Source organism: Sinohyriopsis cumingii, chromosome 12, assembly GCF_028554795.1.
Source record: "Sinohyriopsis cumingii isolate HCF-2022 chromosome 12, ASM2855479v2, whole genome shotgun sequence".
Lineage (NCBI taxonomy): Eukaryota > Metazoa > Mollusca > Bivalvia > Unionida > Unionidae > Sinohyriopsis > Sinohyriopsis cumingii.
Genome location: NC_142972.1, coordinates 36,178,912 through 36,197,849, shown reverse-complemented (window position 1 = coordinate 36,197,849; position 18,938 = coordinate 36,178,912). Strand labels below are relative to the sequence as shown.

Genomic DNA, 18,938 nt, shown 5'->3' with positions numbered 1-18,938 from the left:
CCTGGTATCTTTGTTCCATTGTTGCGATATCTTGATGAAAACGTTCGCCATGTTCATCAATAACAATACCACAGTTGCTAGGAAAGAAATCCAAATGGGAATGAAGGAAGTGAATCTTTAGAGACATATTGCAGCCAAGTTTCTTATACTTCATCAACATGTCTTCTACTAGTTCCTTATAGTTTTCTGCCCTAACATTTCCGAGGAAGTTTGTAGAAACTAGGCGAAAAGCATTCCATGCTTGTTTCGCGTCACCTTCCAGCAAGTTGTTGAACCGGTCATCTTTGAAAAGCTCTCGAATCTGAGGACCCACAAAAACTCCCTCTTTAATCTTTGCTTCGCTGAGTCGAGGGAATTTTTCATGCAGGTATCGGAATGCTGGCAAAGTCCGGTCAATGGCTTTCACGAAGTTCTTCATCAAACCTAGTTTGATGTGAAAGGGTGGTAGCAAGATTTTCTGAGCCTCAACCAGAGCTGGGTGTTGGATATTCTTCTCTCCAATGGCTACATTCTGCCTGTGAGTCCATTCCTTCCTCATGTAGTGCATTTCCCTTGCTCGGCTATCCCACTCGCATAAGAAACACATGTATTTTGTATATCCTTGCTGCAGTCCCATTAAAAGGGCAACTACCTTCAAATCACCACAGAGGTGCCAGCTGTACTTGTTATACTCAATGGAATTCAGTAGCTGCCTTAAGTTATCGTATGTCTCTTTCATGTGGACAGCATACGCTACTGGAATAGATGGAAGAATGTTTCCATTGTGCAAAAGCACAGCCTTGAGACTCAGTTTCGAAGAGTCCACAAATAGTCTCCATTCTTGTGGGTCATGAGTGATTTTTAAAGCATTCATGAGGCCCTCAATATCGGAACAGAATATCAGATTACTTTCCTTTCTGAAGAAAGGCTCCAATTGCTGGTGGCGCTTTCGATATGCAGTAATTGTGACATCTTCTTCTAGAAGATTCCATTGTTGGAGTCTTGATCCTAGCAATTCTGCCTTGTTCTTTGATAAGTCCAAATCACGAATCAGGTCATTTAGTTCTTCCTGTGTTATTCTGTGTGGGGTTGATGATGCACCACAGTGAAAATCTGGATCACTGCATGCTGATGGACCAGGAGAAGAACAGGTCGACTCACCTTTGTCTTCGTCAGATGAATCAAGAGAATATTCTGCTGGAGGTTCTGGAATAGGAAGTCCCTCACCATGTGGAACTGGTCTCAATGCAGACGGAATGTTTGGGTAGACTATTCTCGACTTCTTTCGCTTCGTTATTCCGCCGGAAAGAGGAGGAACCAAGCAGAAGTAACAGTCATTTAGGTGGTTGCTATGCTCTCTCCACACCATTGGGACTGCAAACGGCACTGATGACCTTTTGCAATTCAACCACTGTGAAAGCTGTGTTGTACATGTAGCACAGCATATATGCAGAGCCCAAGGCTTGTCTTGGTCACCAACCTTGCATCCGAAGTAAAGATGATATGCCTTCTTCACTTGAGAATTGATACTTTTCTTCTGGTTGGCAAATGTCACTTCCCCACAAATATAGCAAAAATTGTCCGCGGTATTAACACACTTTCGAGGCATTACTGTTCTTTATTGTACGTAAATGGATAAAATAATAAGTTTTATGTAACAGTAGCTTGAACTGTCTCGCACAACGTCTAAAATATTTTAAATGCTGAACCTATCTGATTGGGCTTTATATAGTACACTGCTTACGTCAGCTTCAGCAGCCGCCTGGCATTAGTATAATAGGCCTACACATGTATAGTACACTGCTGACGTCAACTTACTTCAGCAGCCGCATGGCATTAGTATTGCATTGCATCAGAAAATGATGCAATCAACTGTGGATGACGTGAGCATGATGGTATTATGCAATGTTACATCATTATTCCGGATGTTGCTGCAGTCCTACTGGAGAAATTTACACAGTGAAACATAGAAAATGAGGTATATGAATATCTTCAAAACGAGAGCCAATATAAATTTTTCACGGTTATATTCGTGTTCAGCACACCAAAATACTACAGATTAGGGCCTTTTCAAGTCAGTAATGATTTCACTGTTGACCAGTGCTATCAATCATATACCAAAATAATGGGAATTAAAGGTTCTTTGAACTATACCCAAGATATACAAGGTCTTTTTTAAATAGCCAGTATAACCAGTGAGGAAAGCCGGGGAAATTCTTTTTATTTAAAATTCTAACCCTATGCAAAATATGAAACTGTAGAGCGCCACCTATGATGATGTGCTATAGCCTCATAATAATCAACCAAATTGTATTATTAAGCTCACGGTGTGTGTGTGTGTTATCAGGGCTGGAAAATTTCACCTACACTGCCCTATCTGCATAAGCCAAGGATTGGTCCAGCAAGTAAGTCTGAGTTGTGCATAGAACACAAAGAAAATACAGGAAAAATTAACAAAATTAATGCAAACTTTACATTCAAACATCTACATACTTTTAGTGCTTATTGAATCATAAATTATTTGCTTAGTACTTTTTATTTATTATATTAATCAGTTATCACAAAATGTCCAACAACAAAACATTTACAATTACTGTGATTCAAATTTTTGGAAATCTGCCGAGGATAAAATAAATTCTTTAATATTTTCATTATTTTATCATGAAACTCTTAAACTTGGCATCTAAGTGTTGAACTTGGAGTAGATTTACATAGGAATTTTCCTAACATATTATCCAGTAATCAAGTAGGAAGACAGTCAGGACCCTTTACACCTCTCTTCAAAGCAGAAACTGGAACAGTCTTCAACTGATTTTTATCATAGTTGGTGTCCTTTTCGGACATGGAGTTTTTGTCATCCTGCAATGCAACTGGTACAACACTATCTATGGCATTTAAATACCCTGCTGGTAGATCAGTACTTAACCTCACCTAGAACATGTAATAAGCCCATAGAGTAGGTGCTTGTTTTCAGCTGTGTTCAGGAAAATCAAACACTTGACTGACATCACGCTTAGACTAGTACTTTTCATATTGTTTACCGTGCATAGTTCTGATGATGTTACAACACCAGTCTCTTACTAACAAATTATTGACTTCCACTTGCATCAATACACTCTTTTAAGACTCTTTTCTGGTGTTTCAAGGATGGATTAAAAAGCACATTTACAGGAACAATTAAGAAGTATTAAAGGTCTGACTGGGTAGTGTTGGCAATATATGACACATCTGCAACCAAAAATGATTGATCTTGGACCTCAAAACAACAGTAATTTTTAGGCCCTGTATTATGCAGAATGAGGTACTGTGGATTCTTCATCATTCCAATTTGTCTGGATATGCAGATAATGTACCTGACATAACATGTCCATCTGTTATAATAACAAGATACTTTGAAATATTCTTCCACTTGTTTCATGTGGTTAATACAAAAATGGTTTTTTTTTTAAAAACCATTCTAATCTGAGGGCTTTATTCCAAACAAAGGTATCTTCATTTCACAAAATACAAACTGAATGAATTTCAAAGCATAACTTTCTATATTTTCAAATAATTCCTTCCTTAAGTAGGAAAAAATATTTCCAAAATTCTGGAGGAGTAGCTGTATTTGTTAAGAATACTGTATAAAAAAAAATCCCACCCATTGATATTTCTAATGGTTTACCATTTACAGTGACAGCTCCCACTAGCAGTTCCATAAGAGGAGTCAAGTGATACCTACATTGTCAAATTCAGGAGTCACATTAAAATATTTAGGAGTCAATGCCGACTAGCGTACTAGCTGTGCCAGTACCTTATTTCCTGGGTCATAAAGACAAATAATTGACAATAAAGCTGACCTAGATTTGTCTACATATCATGTGCAGCAGCTGCTGGTCTATGCAGTTCACTTTGAATCATCAAAATAAAAAAGACAGAAACACTGAAACTAAAGAAAGAACGTGTGCAACACTAATCCAATTTTACAAACTCTATACATACAGCTATGTAGTTTTGCAAATAGTTCTAGCATTAATCAACCCCATAGGATGCAGACTAAAAGGAATATGGGTGGATGTAGAGACCAATCCATATGAAGCAGTTGTCCTCTCCTTGATAACAAGTGAGACTGGACATCAAGTCTGCCTGGGATGTGTCAGACTTTTATGTTCAGAATCATCTTCTTTGGATGCATTCCACCAAAGTAGGAGAGGAACTGAGAATAACTTGATGTCTCTTGCTATGTCCACTTGCCACTAACCATTACAATGTCAAGCAGCAAGTGTTCCCCTTAAACTGACAAACATTTGTCTGAACATACTGATTTCTGTGTGTGGGGATTCTAAAGGTATTCTTGCCACTAAAGCAGGCAATGCTGGAAATTTAGTTGAGTTCATAATCTGGTGATTCAAATGACTCAAAAATCAGGTGCCATTGTGCCAGAATGGCATCTGCAGAGGCTGCATGCAAAAAATGTCAGGCTGAAGAGTTGAAGAAACCTCCTCGCAGAAATCAATGTGCTGGCAGACACTTTTCCAACACATGAATCAAGCTTATACGAGTTAGAAGCTCCATCAAAAAAATGATAAGAAGAGACAAGATCCAAGTTCTCTGCAATGACATATCCAACCTAAACTGTAAACAAGGCAGAGAAGGTTTTTCATATCACTAATCAAAACCAAACTTAACAAATGTTTTTGCAGTGTATTGTTCATGTATACCATTGTTGTTGTTGCTGTGGAAGAGGACATTCCTAAGTGGGATATGGTGAAGTCCAAAGTCTTTGTGCAGCCCATGCACTGAGATTCAGGCCAAATGGAATGACATGGAATATGTACACTACCCCACTGTAGCCAAAGCAAAGTATATTTGCTTGATACCATGTTGAGACTGATCATGCATTCATCACATCTTAGGGACAGACCTTGACGTGTCCATCCTGAACTTTGGGGCAGAGTAAAATGATTGAGTCTGCTCAAATGTATGACTGGTCTCAACTTCCATTGCTTTGCAACCACAAAAGGTATGGAAAATAAACCTGGGGAGACTAGATTTTAAACTACCCCATCCTTTTTCTGGTACACAGCATGATGGGGCTGTGCTGAGTTATGGACTTGCATGGAAAGCTGAAAGGGCAACTCCTGTACTGACTACTTTCTCATCTCTTCTAAACATAAAGGAGAAATGGGGTTGGTTGGTTTAAGCACAGGGCTGCTGCATGATAGGATTTAAGGTAAGAAGATTGTATGAGTGCATCTCTTCTTTTTGATTCAAGGCTATTGGGGCACTCACCATTGTGTGGTTAGAAGCCCTACTGACTACACTGGCAACACAGCATACCAATTCCCTGGCATGGTCACTTCTGGCTTTCTTCTCATGGTAAAAGATTGCCCTATATACCAAGTCAAGCAGTTAGGAGGTTGACAGGGCATTCCTGACCAACTTAGACACGGTATTAAACACTTGCCTGTCCACTTTATATCACAGTGGAGTAGACATTCTGACAGCAGTAAAATCCTAATCATGACTAGGTATATCTGAATGTTCATGATTTGTATGAGTGTGGTGAGAAAGTTGCATTTAAATGACTCACGGTCAAAAGGGCCTCAATTTACTGTGGCTGTGAATTTTATCAGAGAGTTGCATAGTAATTTGCACAGTGGACTCATCAGAGACACTGTTCACAGCTGCAACCAAAAATTTAAACTGGTTACATCCTGGATATGGGTGACACTTAGATGGCAGGGGATAGTTTCATAAATTGGCCCTGTCAAATATTTCCGATATTATTGTTTAATAATTAATGATATGGATATATATGTGAATTAGTTGTTTCAGGCTTGGGTTTTTCGTGAAATTTATGTGAGGCATGTACACTGCCCATAGTCACTTCAAAGTATGTAGAGATTAAATTATAAAGAGTCATCTAGAAAGAAAAGCTAGCCCCCACAGCAACAGATATGTGGATTCAAGGCAAGAAGAGTATCTCAAAAACTGCCTAGATTTTTTAAATAGTATCAAGCTGTTCGTTTACCACACAATGTTTCTCAGAATTCCCACCCTGGAAAATGGATTGTGTTTGCACAGTAAGCATCACATGGTGTCAAAAATGACCCACAGAAATAAATAAATGCAGGTATAAATTTGGGTTTGGGGTGCACAAACTTCCTTTGCAATGAACTGCCATTGACTTGGCAGGTCAGGGGAATACTATTCTTATGCTTTGTTTTAATATGTATATAAAAATTTATTGACCTTTTTTTACCTCATTGGTGTATTTTAAAGTTATCATTTTTCATATTAGGTAGGTTGATGCAGCAATAAATTTCAGCATAAAATCTGTCCCTTGCACATGTTGCAGAACAAGAGTAGTTAATCTGTCAGAGTTAATTCCCTTCATATATTTATTGGTAGAAGAGCGTAATTTCCTAATGTTAATGTGATTGGGCAAGTTCTTTCACAGAGATAAAGAATATTGTGGATAAGGAGAGATGGATGTTCAGAAAAATGGACCAAAACATAAAAGATATTGAAATACAATAATTGTGAACAGCAGAAGTTACACCAAGATCAAAAGTCACATATGCGTACTAAGTTTTATAGAGATACCTTGAACACTTGAAGATATGCTCCAGATACAAATGTGAATAATGTTTGGATGGATGGAAGGAAATATAGTCAAAATAAAAAAGATTGAAACCAAAGAAATATGAATAGCAAAAGGTGTATCCAGACCAAACATCCAACATATGTATTAAGTTTCATCGACATGATTAAGTTTTGAGTCATTTTCCAGAAACCAAATGTTTATATACAAATGTAGCAATATCTCCCAATATGTACAACAGGGTGGGCTTGGTCTATTAGTATTGTGATTGTACGCTGCAAGAAACTGGTCACTGTAAATCACAAAGTTGTTCATAGAAATATTTCTTTCCTAAGTTAGTAAGAAAACTAAATTGATGATAGTTATATTAATTGCAACACTGTTATACAATATTTTACAACTATGAGTTGTTTGTGTCACAAATGTTATACAATATTTTACAACTATAAGTGATTTGTGTCACAAAAATGTTTAATTAATGGAATTCTCTGAAACTCGGCAATGATATCACAACATGATGACACATCAATGAAGTGAATTTCTTTAAAGAAGTTATGGAAGTCTGTTGATTTTCTTTGATGGTAGATCAGTATCATTTGTATAAACATGAAAGCCCTGATGTCAGGATGGTTCCTGTCAAATTTGGTCCGCATGCATCAAGCTTTTATTTAAGGCGCCAAATGTTTTTCTGATATTAATAACATCAGCCATATTTGATGCACCATTTGTACAAAGATAGGGCTAACCTCTTTACCTGGATGCTTAGATTTGGTATTTCTTTCATTTATATAAAACTATTAAATTTGGTAAAAATTGTGTTAAACAATTAAGAGGAGTAAGCCATTTAAAAGTTTTTCTAATGTTTAGTAATAGTGGCCATATAATGGATCAACATCATTACTACAAATTTTGAAAGCCCAACATGCCATGATGCTTTGTTAGATTTTATCAAATCTATTTGTGATTTTTAAGAAGTCATCAAAAGGTTTTTCTGTTTTAGGTAATGGTGGTCACATCTGATAGCTAATGAGAATTATTTAAAGCTGAAAGCCCTCAATAAGCCTTCTTTCAAATTTGGTCAGATTATGCTGAATTGTTGTTTAAAAGTTTTTGCTATTTTTAGATGTGGTGGCCAGGGTCGGCGCCAGACCCGGCCAGACTATCTGGCACCCTAGGCAAGGTTATATTCTGGCGCCCCCCCAATATCAATTTCAATCTTTATAAACAATAATTTTTTTTAAAAATGCGACCAACGAAATCAGCGCCCTAGGTGGCTGCCTAGTTTGCCTATATGGTAGCGCCAGCCCTGGTGGTGGCCATATTTAATGGCCAATCGGTATCATATTAATAAACTCAAAAGACTTCATGCCACAATGTTTTCTCCCAAAGTTAGTCCAATTATGTTGAGCAGTGTGTGTATGTGTGTGTTATTTGGATTTTTAACATAGCTTTAAAAAAAATTCAGTTATATTGTTAAAATGTCTGCAGTTAACATAGCTTTAAATAAATTCAGTCATATCACTAAGATGTCTGCAGTGTGGCTCTTTATATTGATGTCTAGCACTGGGGCATCCTGCCGTAGACATGTAGGATCATGTTCTACCCAGTGACATTATGCTGACACCAGGCTGAACAGTCCTAGCACTAACCTGTTAATGAGCACCTAGCAAGGCAGCTGTTGGTACCATTTTTATAAGTTTTTGTAATGACCCTGCCAAGGTTCGAACCCACATCCTCCCAAATCCAAGGTGAATGTTCTAACTACTTAGGCCACCAGAATGGTCACAAGGAGTTTTATTTAAAGATTTTTTTCTTCTTCCATATTTAATGATGGTGGTTGCATGTGAAGATGGATCAGCATCCACTGAGTAATTTGAAAGACCATGATACCAGAATGATCTCTGTAAAATCATATGCAAGTTGGTGAAGTGATTTTTGAGAACCTGTATATAATAACTGTGAATAAACAATGCACATTGGATAATCAATGACATCCTATACAATAATATTCCCTGGACCTGGTGAAATGAGGACCTCTTTCCCAATCCACAAATCTAAGTAAAGACAAATTTCTTTTCTTATTTACAAAATGATAAAATTGATACTCACAAAAATAAAGAAATTTTCAGTTTATGTAGACACATACCATCTCCAAAGCTCCCTTAAGAACACCGCACAGAATGTTGGAGTAATTCAATGCACTGTGTCCCTCTGGAAGCTCCACAAAGTCAGAAAGGGGGTTGTTTTCTATCAATAGTGAAAACTCATCACCTGCTGGGCTCCAGTTGCTGATCACTGGTGTAATACCAAGGTACATCTTAAAGCCCAGCTAAAAATATGGAACCAAATTATTTATAATATAGAAGCATAGTTCAATTTCTATCCCTAATACTTCATATTTTCCTTAATGAGACATCGGTAGACTATTTCTAAGGCAAAATACTTAATTTTATATAGAAAGCAACAGATTCAAAAAGACGATGAAAAGAAAAATATTTCATAATCTTTAACCATGCATTTCAAACAAAACTGTTTGTCAGATTTTCCACATTCCTTAATCTTAAGGCTAAAATAAGGGTATAACAAAATATAAAACATTCATCTCAAATCTGTAAAAAGCAACACATTTTCAACACAATACTAGCAAACAACTAATCATCTTAATTATCCTGATTGTATATACATGTCTACTTTTACATTAAATTTTTGCATAAGTGTCTAATAAAAGATGATTAATACCTTTGTGCTGGGTATCACTTAAAAATGTATGCAACTATAATATAAAATCTCACAAACTCGCCTTAAAAATGTTAATCAACACCTAGGTCACTTCACAGGACACTAACATTCCTAACACATAGCCACAGTATACAGCAGTGTATGGATTCTAAGTCTGATCACTTAATAAGCATTCTGAACATAATTTGTAGCAATCGGTCAACCCGGAAGTTTTTTGTCAGTCCAATGTCAAGTGGTTTCAGGCATCATACAGTTTGGTTACTTCCCGACTCATTTTCATACATGTCTGTGTTCAGTGTTTTAAATCTCTCCTAAGACTGAATACCCCTGCAAAAAATGTTGCATTTTCCCCTCTAAAGTCATTGTCTAGAACTTGCAAATATCCTTACTTAATAACATATACCTTTAACTTCCATACTGAATTTCAATCAAGAAAACTTAACATAAACAGTAGATAAAGTATTGTGCCATATGGATTTGTCTCCCTTGCATCAAGCAAGGTGCTCATTTAGCAAAAAAAAGTATGACTGGAATATTTTAGTTGATTTCTGGAACAAAATAATTTGTGTTGGCTGATGTATGGTCATGTCTGGTACATAATAATATATATTTGGTCCATGTATGGTCATGTCTGGTACAAAATAATTTATGTTGGTTGATATATGGTCATGTCTGGTACATAGTAATACATGTCTGGTTGATGTATGGTCATGTCTGGTACAAGATAATTTATGTTAGTTGATGTATGGTCATGTCTGGTACACAGTAATATATGTTTGGTTCATGTATGGTCATGTCTGGTACACAATAATAACATATCTTTTACATGTGTTTTCTTATTTTAACCCTATGAAAAAGAATTATAAAGAATCTTATATTGTTTCAATGAACACTTATTGATAAAGCATCCAAAAGCTGTTTAAATTCCATATCCTGCCTTAAATTGATATGTGAGACAAGTAAGGATAGAGAGAAACAGGAAAATGCATAAGGTATTCAAACAATAGTAATAGTGAAAATGAAACAGAAGAATAAATTTAATACTCATTCAAATTAATACTATTCTGGAGTACAACTGTTGTTAAAAAATTTCAATCCTCCTGAAAACGCATTTCATTTTATCCATGCACTTTTATTCCAGAACAACAATAAGCCTATACAATAATATTGCTGGAAGCACTATTATTATTAAAACACTATGTATATACACTAAATACTGAGGAGTATCAAAAATCATACTTCACTGACTTTCAGATAAGCTATAGTAGCAACATAATGCCAATCAAGTCTCCTGGTACACACACACACGCTTGTCAAGTAAATGATTCCCAAATTGTTGAATTAATAAATTCCAGTTTTCTTAAAACCATTGATAATTAGGCTAGATCTTTCCCTCAATGTTGTGTGAGATGAAATTATCCATTCAGCATGGATTGTCTTATTTAACGAGGTTGCAAGTTTCACTAATATAGTGTAATGGTCATCGCTAGTAACATCTTCCTTTCCTGTGATCGCCTCCGTTACATGTTTAATGTTGTTGTTGTTGTGGGGTTTAACGCCATTTTTCAGCACACGATAGGCTATAGATGGCGGCCAGTATTAATGGTGGAGGAAGAACCCAGGAAAACCCCGGAAAGAACCACCAAACCACGAGAAGCCACTGGCAAGCTTTCTCAAATACCCACGTTGGCTGAATCTTAGACTCGAACCACTGCAGACAGAGGCGAGATGGCAGTGATCCGTAACGAAGAGCGCTTTAGACCACTCGGCCACTCGGGGTCCCCATGTTTAATGTACCAGTTGTGTAAATGTGATTTTAATTCCTCTTTGTACTCTATTTATTGTCACGCCTAGTGGCTGAAGTTGGTCGGTACACGAGTCAGGCACCAACAAAGTAGTGATTCCACTGCCTCTCAATTTAGTTAGTATCTTTGCACTATGGTGACATCAGCTAACTTTGATGCTGAGCATTCAGACAAAAACATTGTGTAAGTGATTGATCTTGACAAGTGTTTTCTTTGTGGTCATAGAGTTGGTAGTACTGTTTCAGTGTTATAGGCTGCATCGATTTCAACTGATGTAATTCACTTGGACAAAGACACAGTAAAGTACTGAACTTGTCAGGTCTATGATTTGTGCTCATACATGTGGTAAGTGTTCTTTTAAACAGTCAAGTCTCCACTGTTTGCATCAGCATAGTTTTATTCTTCTGTATTCTTTATTTTGGGTATTTGTAGAGAGGTTAAACCATGAATCAAATCCCTACAAATATGCAAGCCTTTGTGGGAAAACCAGAAATTCAGACAGAATGTCACAGGACATAAGTCACACACTGTATTTTGTTTTACAATGAACCACACAACTTAATTAATTGCACCTTCTTCACTGAGATATCAACATAATAAACAAAGTATCAGCCACAAGATATTTTAATATTTTCAAGATATTTTATAGCAGGTTTTAACAAAATAAGGCTATAAACAGTACTAACAAATTAATCACATTGTTTTAACTGTAACAACTAATGCAAAAGTTCATTCATGAATTAATTTAAATGGTTAATAGCTTTAGATTGATAATTCTTGGTGCACTGCTTATATCTTGTCAGTCAAATGTTCAAGACAACACCATGATGAAATTCTGGAATGGTCTTCCTACATGACATGTGATCAGTACACAAATTCTGTGGTCTCTTCTGTAATAGAACTAGGCCCATAGTTGAAGCCATGGAAGGTAAAGCCATTTTGCACAAAAAAGATTTCATTTTTTTTTAAATATACTTGTTTAAAAAATAATTAAATACTGAAACCAACATTTTACCTGCATATCCTTATCAAAGCTACCTTTCCTGTCTAGGAGTAAGCCTTAAATAAACCTCAATTTATATGCTTGGTTTTCAATTTGCCCTGAAGACTTCAGTTGCTAAACAATTACCCTTTTCCTGTTACAGCCATCAATTCATTGTGATCATTAATAGTGATAATTAAGACTAATATAATATAATGATTTTAATACATTAAAAAAAAAAAATTGAAAATGCGAAGTGTGGCTTTATGGCCTTTGATTTTTTGTTCTGCATGCCTATCCTTATTATAATTCAGACTGTAACATTACACCCTTTGACTTTCTGTCCCATGTGTATTTGAGACTTGTTATTCTGTGGCTTTTATAGAACTTAAGCACCCACAAAAAAACACCCACAAAAATATGTCGCTTATTCATTTTACAAAACCACATAAATTCAGCCCCATGAAAATAAATTATATTATAGTATTAATAATCTTGCTTCTTATAAAGACAGTGGATTTGAAACAATGATAAATATGTTTATTTACAGACAGTAATGAACAAAAGAAGCTAATGGATCTAGGCAATGTAATGTTTACCCTGGAAATAATATCAGATGTTTCCCTGAAATCATTACAGCGACCAGTATTGGACCTGGCAAGAAAATCCTCTATCAACCGCACTCCAATATTGTAACCCCTGAAAAAAGATTATAGCAAATGTAAAGAAAATATCTTCACAATGCTTTTAGATATGAAAAAGCTTAATATTTTCAAGATCTTACAGCTATGCATTTCATATGCCAAGCAGTGGATAACAGCTAACCATCATTACCTTTTGATGGACAAGTTTACTATGTTTACATGTAGAAACATACATCAGAGATACCAACAAATTATAAAGAAAAAGCATCTAAATCTACTGGTATGGAGGGGTTTTTATTTTCTTTATTACTGGACACTCTTTTAATAATCTTAGTTTGCTTTATACAGTTTTAAACCTTAAACAGTTTTCCAGACAAAGTTGACAAGTTTAAATGTACATTTTGTTGTTGTTGTTGTTGTTGTTGTTGTTGTAGGGTTTAACGCCATTTTTCAGCACATGATAGGCTATACATGGCGGCCAGTATTAATGGTGGAGGAAGAACCTGGGAAAACCCCGGAAAGAACCACCAACCCACAAGAAGCTACTGGCAAGCTTTCTCACATACCCACATTGACTGAATCTGAGACTCAAACCCATGCAGACAGAGGTGAGATGGCAGTGATCCATAACGGAGAGTGCTTTAGACTACTCGGCCACTCGGGGCTCCTAAATGTACATGTAAAATGACATCTATTTGCTGTGAACTGTATACCCTGATGAACAATGAAAATAAATTTCATGACATTACACAAGAAGGCCAAGGGCTGCATACAATCAAAGCATTGCTGACAATTTTTAATCACAATCCTGGCAAAATGTCCATGCAGGAAAGTCACAGCTGTATCTTTCTTTCCTCTAATATGGGATTGACAATAAATACAACCATGTACATAACAGACCACCATAGGCTGACAAAATAAAGGAAAAGTCACTTCTCCTTCAGGGCAGAACAGGGAAAAATTGCGAGACATTAGGAATACATGATGATTTTTTTTATATCTTGACACCAAAGCAATGTACTGGAGTTTTTAATAATAATAATAATAATAATAATAATTTTAGAAGCTATAGTATTAGTGCAATAAGGTGCTTCTGTTACTGTTGTGGTATATAACACTGGACAACAAATTTTTACAAAAGTCATGTTACTGAAATAAAATTAGTCAATTCTTATCAATTTTTATGTGCTGAACACGAATATGACAGTCAAATTGCAAAATTGGCTCTGGTTTTTTTGTAATCTGCAAGAAATTAATGTTTACATAACGAAATGCATTCCAATAGTAAAAGGTCAACTGTAATAGCCTACCTATAAAAAATCAAGTCATTGACTACATCTTAGATTTCTTCGCCTGTCTCTTGTACAGCTGTTCGGGAGCATCTCTGAGGAGTGTCCAGCAGTAGTCAGCCAGCATTGTAGTGGACCATTTTCCCTGGTATCTTTGTTCCATTGTTGCGATATCTTGATGAAAACGTTCGCCATGTTCATCACTAACAATACCACAGTTGCTAGGAAAGAAATCCAAATGGGAATGAAGGAAGTGAATCTTTAGAGACATATTGCAGCCAAGTTTCTTATACTTCATCAACATGTCTTCTACTAGTTCCTTATAGTTTTCTGCCCTAACATTTCCGAGGAAGTTTGTAGAAACTAGGCGAAAAGCATTCCATGCTTGTTTCGCGTCACCTTCCAGCAAGTTGTTGAACCGGTCATCTTTGAAAAGCTCTCGAATCTGAGGACCCACAAAAACTCCCTCTTTAATCTTTGCTTCGCTGAGTCGAGGGAATTTTTCATGCAGGTATCGGAATGCTGGCAAAGTCCGGTCAATGGCTTTCACGAAGTTCTTCATCAAACCTAGTTTGATGTGAAAGGGTGGTAGCAAGATTTTCTGAGCCTCAACCAGAGCTGGGTGTTGGATATTCTTCTCTCCAATGGCTACATTCTGCCTGTGAGTCCATTCCTTCCTCATGTAGTGCATTTCCCTTGCTCGGCTATCCCACTCGCATAAGAAACACATGTATTTTGTATATCCTTGCTGCAGTCCCATTAAAAGGGCAACTACCTTCAAATCACCACAGAGGTGCCAGCTGTACTTGTTATACTCAATGGAATTCAGTAGCTGCCTTAAGTTATCGTATGTCTCTTTCATGTGGACAGCATACGCTACTGGAATAGATGGAAGAATGTTTCCATTGTGCAAAAGCACAGCCTTGAGACTCAGTTTCGAAGAGTCCACAAATAGTCTCCATTCTTGTGGGTCATGAGTGATTTTTAAAGCATTCATGAGGCCCTCAATATCGGAACAGAATATCAGATTACTTTCCTTTCTGAAGAAAGGCTCCAATTGCTGGTGGCGCTTTCGATATGCAGTAATTGTGACATCTTCTTCTAGAAGATTCCATTGTTGGAGTCTTGATCCTAGCAATTCTGCCTTGTTCTTTGATAAGTCCAAATCACGAATCAGGTCATTTAGTTCTTCCTGTGTTATTCTGTGTGGGGTTGATGATGCACCACAGTGAAAATCTGGATCACTGCATGCTGATGGACCAGGAGAAGAACAGGTCGACTCACCTTTGTCTTCGTCAGACGAATCAAGAGAATATTCTGCTGGAGGTTCTGGAATAGGAAGTCCCTCACCATGTGGAACTGGTCTCAATGCAGACGGAATGTTTGGGTAGACTATTCTCGACTTCTTTCGCTTCGTTATTCCGCCGGAAAGAGGAGGAACCAAGCAGAAGTAACAGTCATTTAGGTGGTTGCTATGCTCTCTCCACACCATTGGGACTGCAAACGGCACTGATGACCTTTTGCAATTCAACCACTGTGAAAGCTGTGTTGTACATGTAGCACAGCATATATGCAGAGCCCAAGGCTTGTCTTGGTCACCAACCTTGCATCTGAAGTAAAGATGATATGCCTTCTTCACTTGAGAATTGATACTTTTCTTCTGGTTGGCAAATGTCACTTCCCCACAAATATAGCAAAAATTGTCCGCGGTATTAACACACTTTCGAGGCATTACTGTTCTTTATTGTACGTAAATGGATAAAATAATAAGTTTTATGTAACAGTAGCTTGAACTGTCTCGCACAACGTCTAAAATATTTTAAATGCTGAACCTATCTGATTGGGCTTTATATAGTACACTGCTTACGTCAGCTTCAGCAGCCGCCTGGCATTAGTATAATAGGCCTACACATGTATAGTACACTGCTGACGTCAACTTACTTCAGCAGCCGCATGGCATTAGTATTGCATTGCATCAGAAAATGATGCAATCAACTGTGGATGACGTGAGCATGATGGTATTATGCAATGTTACATCATTATTCCGGATGTTGCTGCAGTCCTACTGGAGAAATTTACACAGTGAAACATAGAAAATGAGGTATATGAATATCTTCAAAACGAGAGCCAATATAAATTTTTCACGGTTATATTCGTGTTCAGCACACCAAAATACTACAGATTAGGGCCTTTTCAAGTCAGTAATGATTTCACTGTTGACCAGTGTAATTAGATAGATTTTGATGTTTATAAGACAAGACTAAGAACAACTTTTTTTTTATTCAAGTTATGTTTACAGTTAAAAATATAACTCTTTACTAGATAGTATCCTAGTCTTCTTCCATGTAGGTAACTTGATACAAGATTTTGAATCAGCTTTAGTAAAACAGGAAGTTCCAAATAATGAAAGGTATTTTACCATTCTGCAATGTAATTCTATGGCTTATAGCAGGAGTAGCATTTGATCATTTTGAAATTAATTCAGAAATCGTAAAGATTAATTTAGAATAAATAAGCAGCACATACTAATGCCTATGACAGGACAGAAAAATGCAACTCGGATAATTCAAATTGTTTTGCAGTGGCATGACATCTAATCTTATAAATCACTTTAAGCAAAAACATGCTGCTGTTTCATCCAATAGGTAAGATAACATTATCAATACATGTAGATAACATAGATGTCCAGTAACTTCAGTTTCTATTATGGTTTTATTATTTTTTTTCCAGAATATTTCTTTAGTGATTCTATGAGAAGGGTTATGTAGCTTAGTAATTCAACAAGGTGGAAAAAAGCCAACTGGTATACAAGCTACAAGTATCTGAATAGTAACATCAGTTATTCAATGCAGCACTGGGAATGGGTACCAGTCTGAAATCTACTGATGCATTACAGGAAAAAGAGATTTCTTTTGCTGAAATACACATTCATTCCCATCAACTCACAGCAACACGACTTACTACCTCAAAAGTATATCACACTTAGATGATGGGTGTTTCTGTTCAAGTCAGATGGTAAAGTCATATTTCATCAAATCTTCAAACAAGTCTTTGAAGCAACCAAAAGGTTGCTTCCTTGCTCTAGATAATTCATGATTATTAGAACTTTACCTTACTCAGAGTACAAATATCTTAGAGTTAAAAAATTTCAGCAATATCACACTGCCTTATTCTGCGACTACTGATGATAAAAGATAATTGCTGCTATACATTTTTTCTTTTTAATTACAGCCTGGACTACACATATTTGTTTCAAAGGTCATATATGTGCTGATTTGTTGACACAAAGTAGTTCAAAAGCACCAGGTATGAGGACCATACTGGAAAGATGGCAATAATTGGAAATTACTGATGGCCATGTGTGGTAAGTACTGTTTGTTTGAGTAGATTCTTCTAATTACTGGATTATTCAAACTGAAAAATGCACTTTGTGGCTGTCTCAACTCAGTCACATTTTAGTGCAATATCAAATTCTGACACCAAATATCAGTGACACTGGGAAACATGAAAATCATTGTGCTGCTAATACAAGAAATCTTTACACAAAAATGAGCATTTCACTAATTTACCCTTTGGACAATCACTGATATATACATGTTGGAAATGGCCTAAAAAGGTGAAATGTTTCTGTGTGGATATATGAAAACAAAGAATGGGAGTTTCTATGAAAAATAAACTTTTCTTGCATTACACATTACGTGTCAATTATGTGACAAGATATCACCTATTTATATTCTCAATGAATAGTGACCATCTTCCACCTTAATTCTGTATAAAGAAATGTCACAAATATCTACAAGAATATCTTCAAGTAATTGGATATTATTATTAAAATGATACAATATGTTGGTTTGAAAATAACACAGTTGAATTGTTAGTCTCCTATTTTTGAGGCAGCAAATATACAGTATATGCATGCTTATAGGTCAAGTCAAATTGAAAACAACAAAGACGTTGATCAGCCAGTAGCATGATGCACCTGCAGACACAGGTCTGTCTTGTTTTTTCTGTTGATTACTCCTAACAAAATGTACAGACCCAGGTCTGCCAGCACATTATGCGATGGCAAGTCTGGGTCTGTGCAGTTTGCAGTTGGACATTTTATAAGTGAGTATAGATGGTAATACATATTTTATGTTGTGCTGGCAGTTTTCAAATGAGGTAAAGTGTTTCAAATGGTGCACCAGGAAAATACAAAGATATGCCTTTTATCAGCTGAGTTAGACTGCAAACAACTACAACGAGCTGAATACATTTTCAAGGTTGGATTTACGACATGAACGAGATCATATGATTTATGAAGGAGAAAAAATTTGTAATGAAAAGTAATTTAGTATTACTGCAATGTACTGTTAATTTGAAAAGAAAACATAATCAAGATAATTATGTATGATTTTGGGTGTGAGAAACTAATTTTAATTATGCAATACTTACCTACTGCTACTGCATAGCTGTTATTTTACCAGACAGAAAATACCCAGACTATATAATGAGAATGTATCCTCTTATTAGGGTGCACCAGAATATTCTATAATACTAGATTGCCCCTGGGATACCCTGTAGACACAAGACCTCTGCACACTTTCCATCATTCTTTTTAGGATGCAGCCTAACTTGGTGGGACATCAGTGTAGGGCAGGAGAAGGGAATCTAACAACAGGTAAGTGTTATATCATTAGAATTAGTTTAGCAACCACCAACTGCATTTTAATATCAGTAATACCCGTTCTACTGCATAGCTGAATTTGTCAGTTTGGTAGGAGGCTGATGATCCCACAATTGGCAAAGAAGAAGAAATACAAGGATTACTTACCCTCACTGAAAAGTAGGAGATCACTATTGGATGGAATCTACATGGGCCAATTTCTGAGCAACAACGATGGGTCTCAAGGCATGAAGCCTGCTCCTTTATAT

At 36.4% G+C, this 18,938-nt stretch overlaps 2 protein-coding genes across 3 annotated transcripts in view; one reads left to right on the top strand and one right to left on the bottom strand.

Moving 5' to 3' along the window:
• The window catches only part of LOC149786257 (EEF1A lysine methyltransferase 1-like), an 82,601-nt gene that overhangs the window by 28,537 nt on the left and 35,126 nt on the right, over positions 1 to 18,938 (top strand). For both annotated transcript variants that reach the window (XM_089976645.1, XM_089976644.1), the window contains exons 3-4: positions 17,256 to 17,388; positions 18,626 to 18,684. The gene's annotated coding sequence lies outside the window, so the exon portion shown is untranslated. The remainder of the gene's footprint in view (positions 1 to 17,255; positions 17,389 to 18,625; positions 18,685 to 18,938) is intronic.
• LOC149786258 (trafficking protein particle complex subunit 3-like) overlaps positions 1 to 18,938 on the bottom strand; it is a 33,738-nt gene that overhangs the window by 4,529 nt on the left and 10,271 nt on the right. Inside the window, exons 3-4 of the mRNA XM_089976647.1 lie at positions 12,691 to 12,790; positions 8,712 to 8,894 (exon numbers count right to left, since the gene is read on the bottom strand). Of these exons, the coding sequence (XP_089832773.1) occupies positions 8,712 to 8,894; positions 12,691 to 12,790 (283 nt within the window). The remainder of the gene's footprint in view (positions 1 to 8,711; positions 8,895 to 12,690; positions 12,791 to 18,938) is intronic.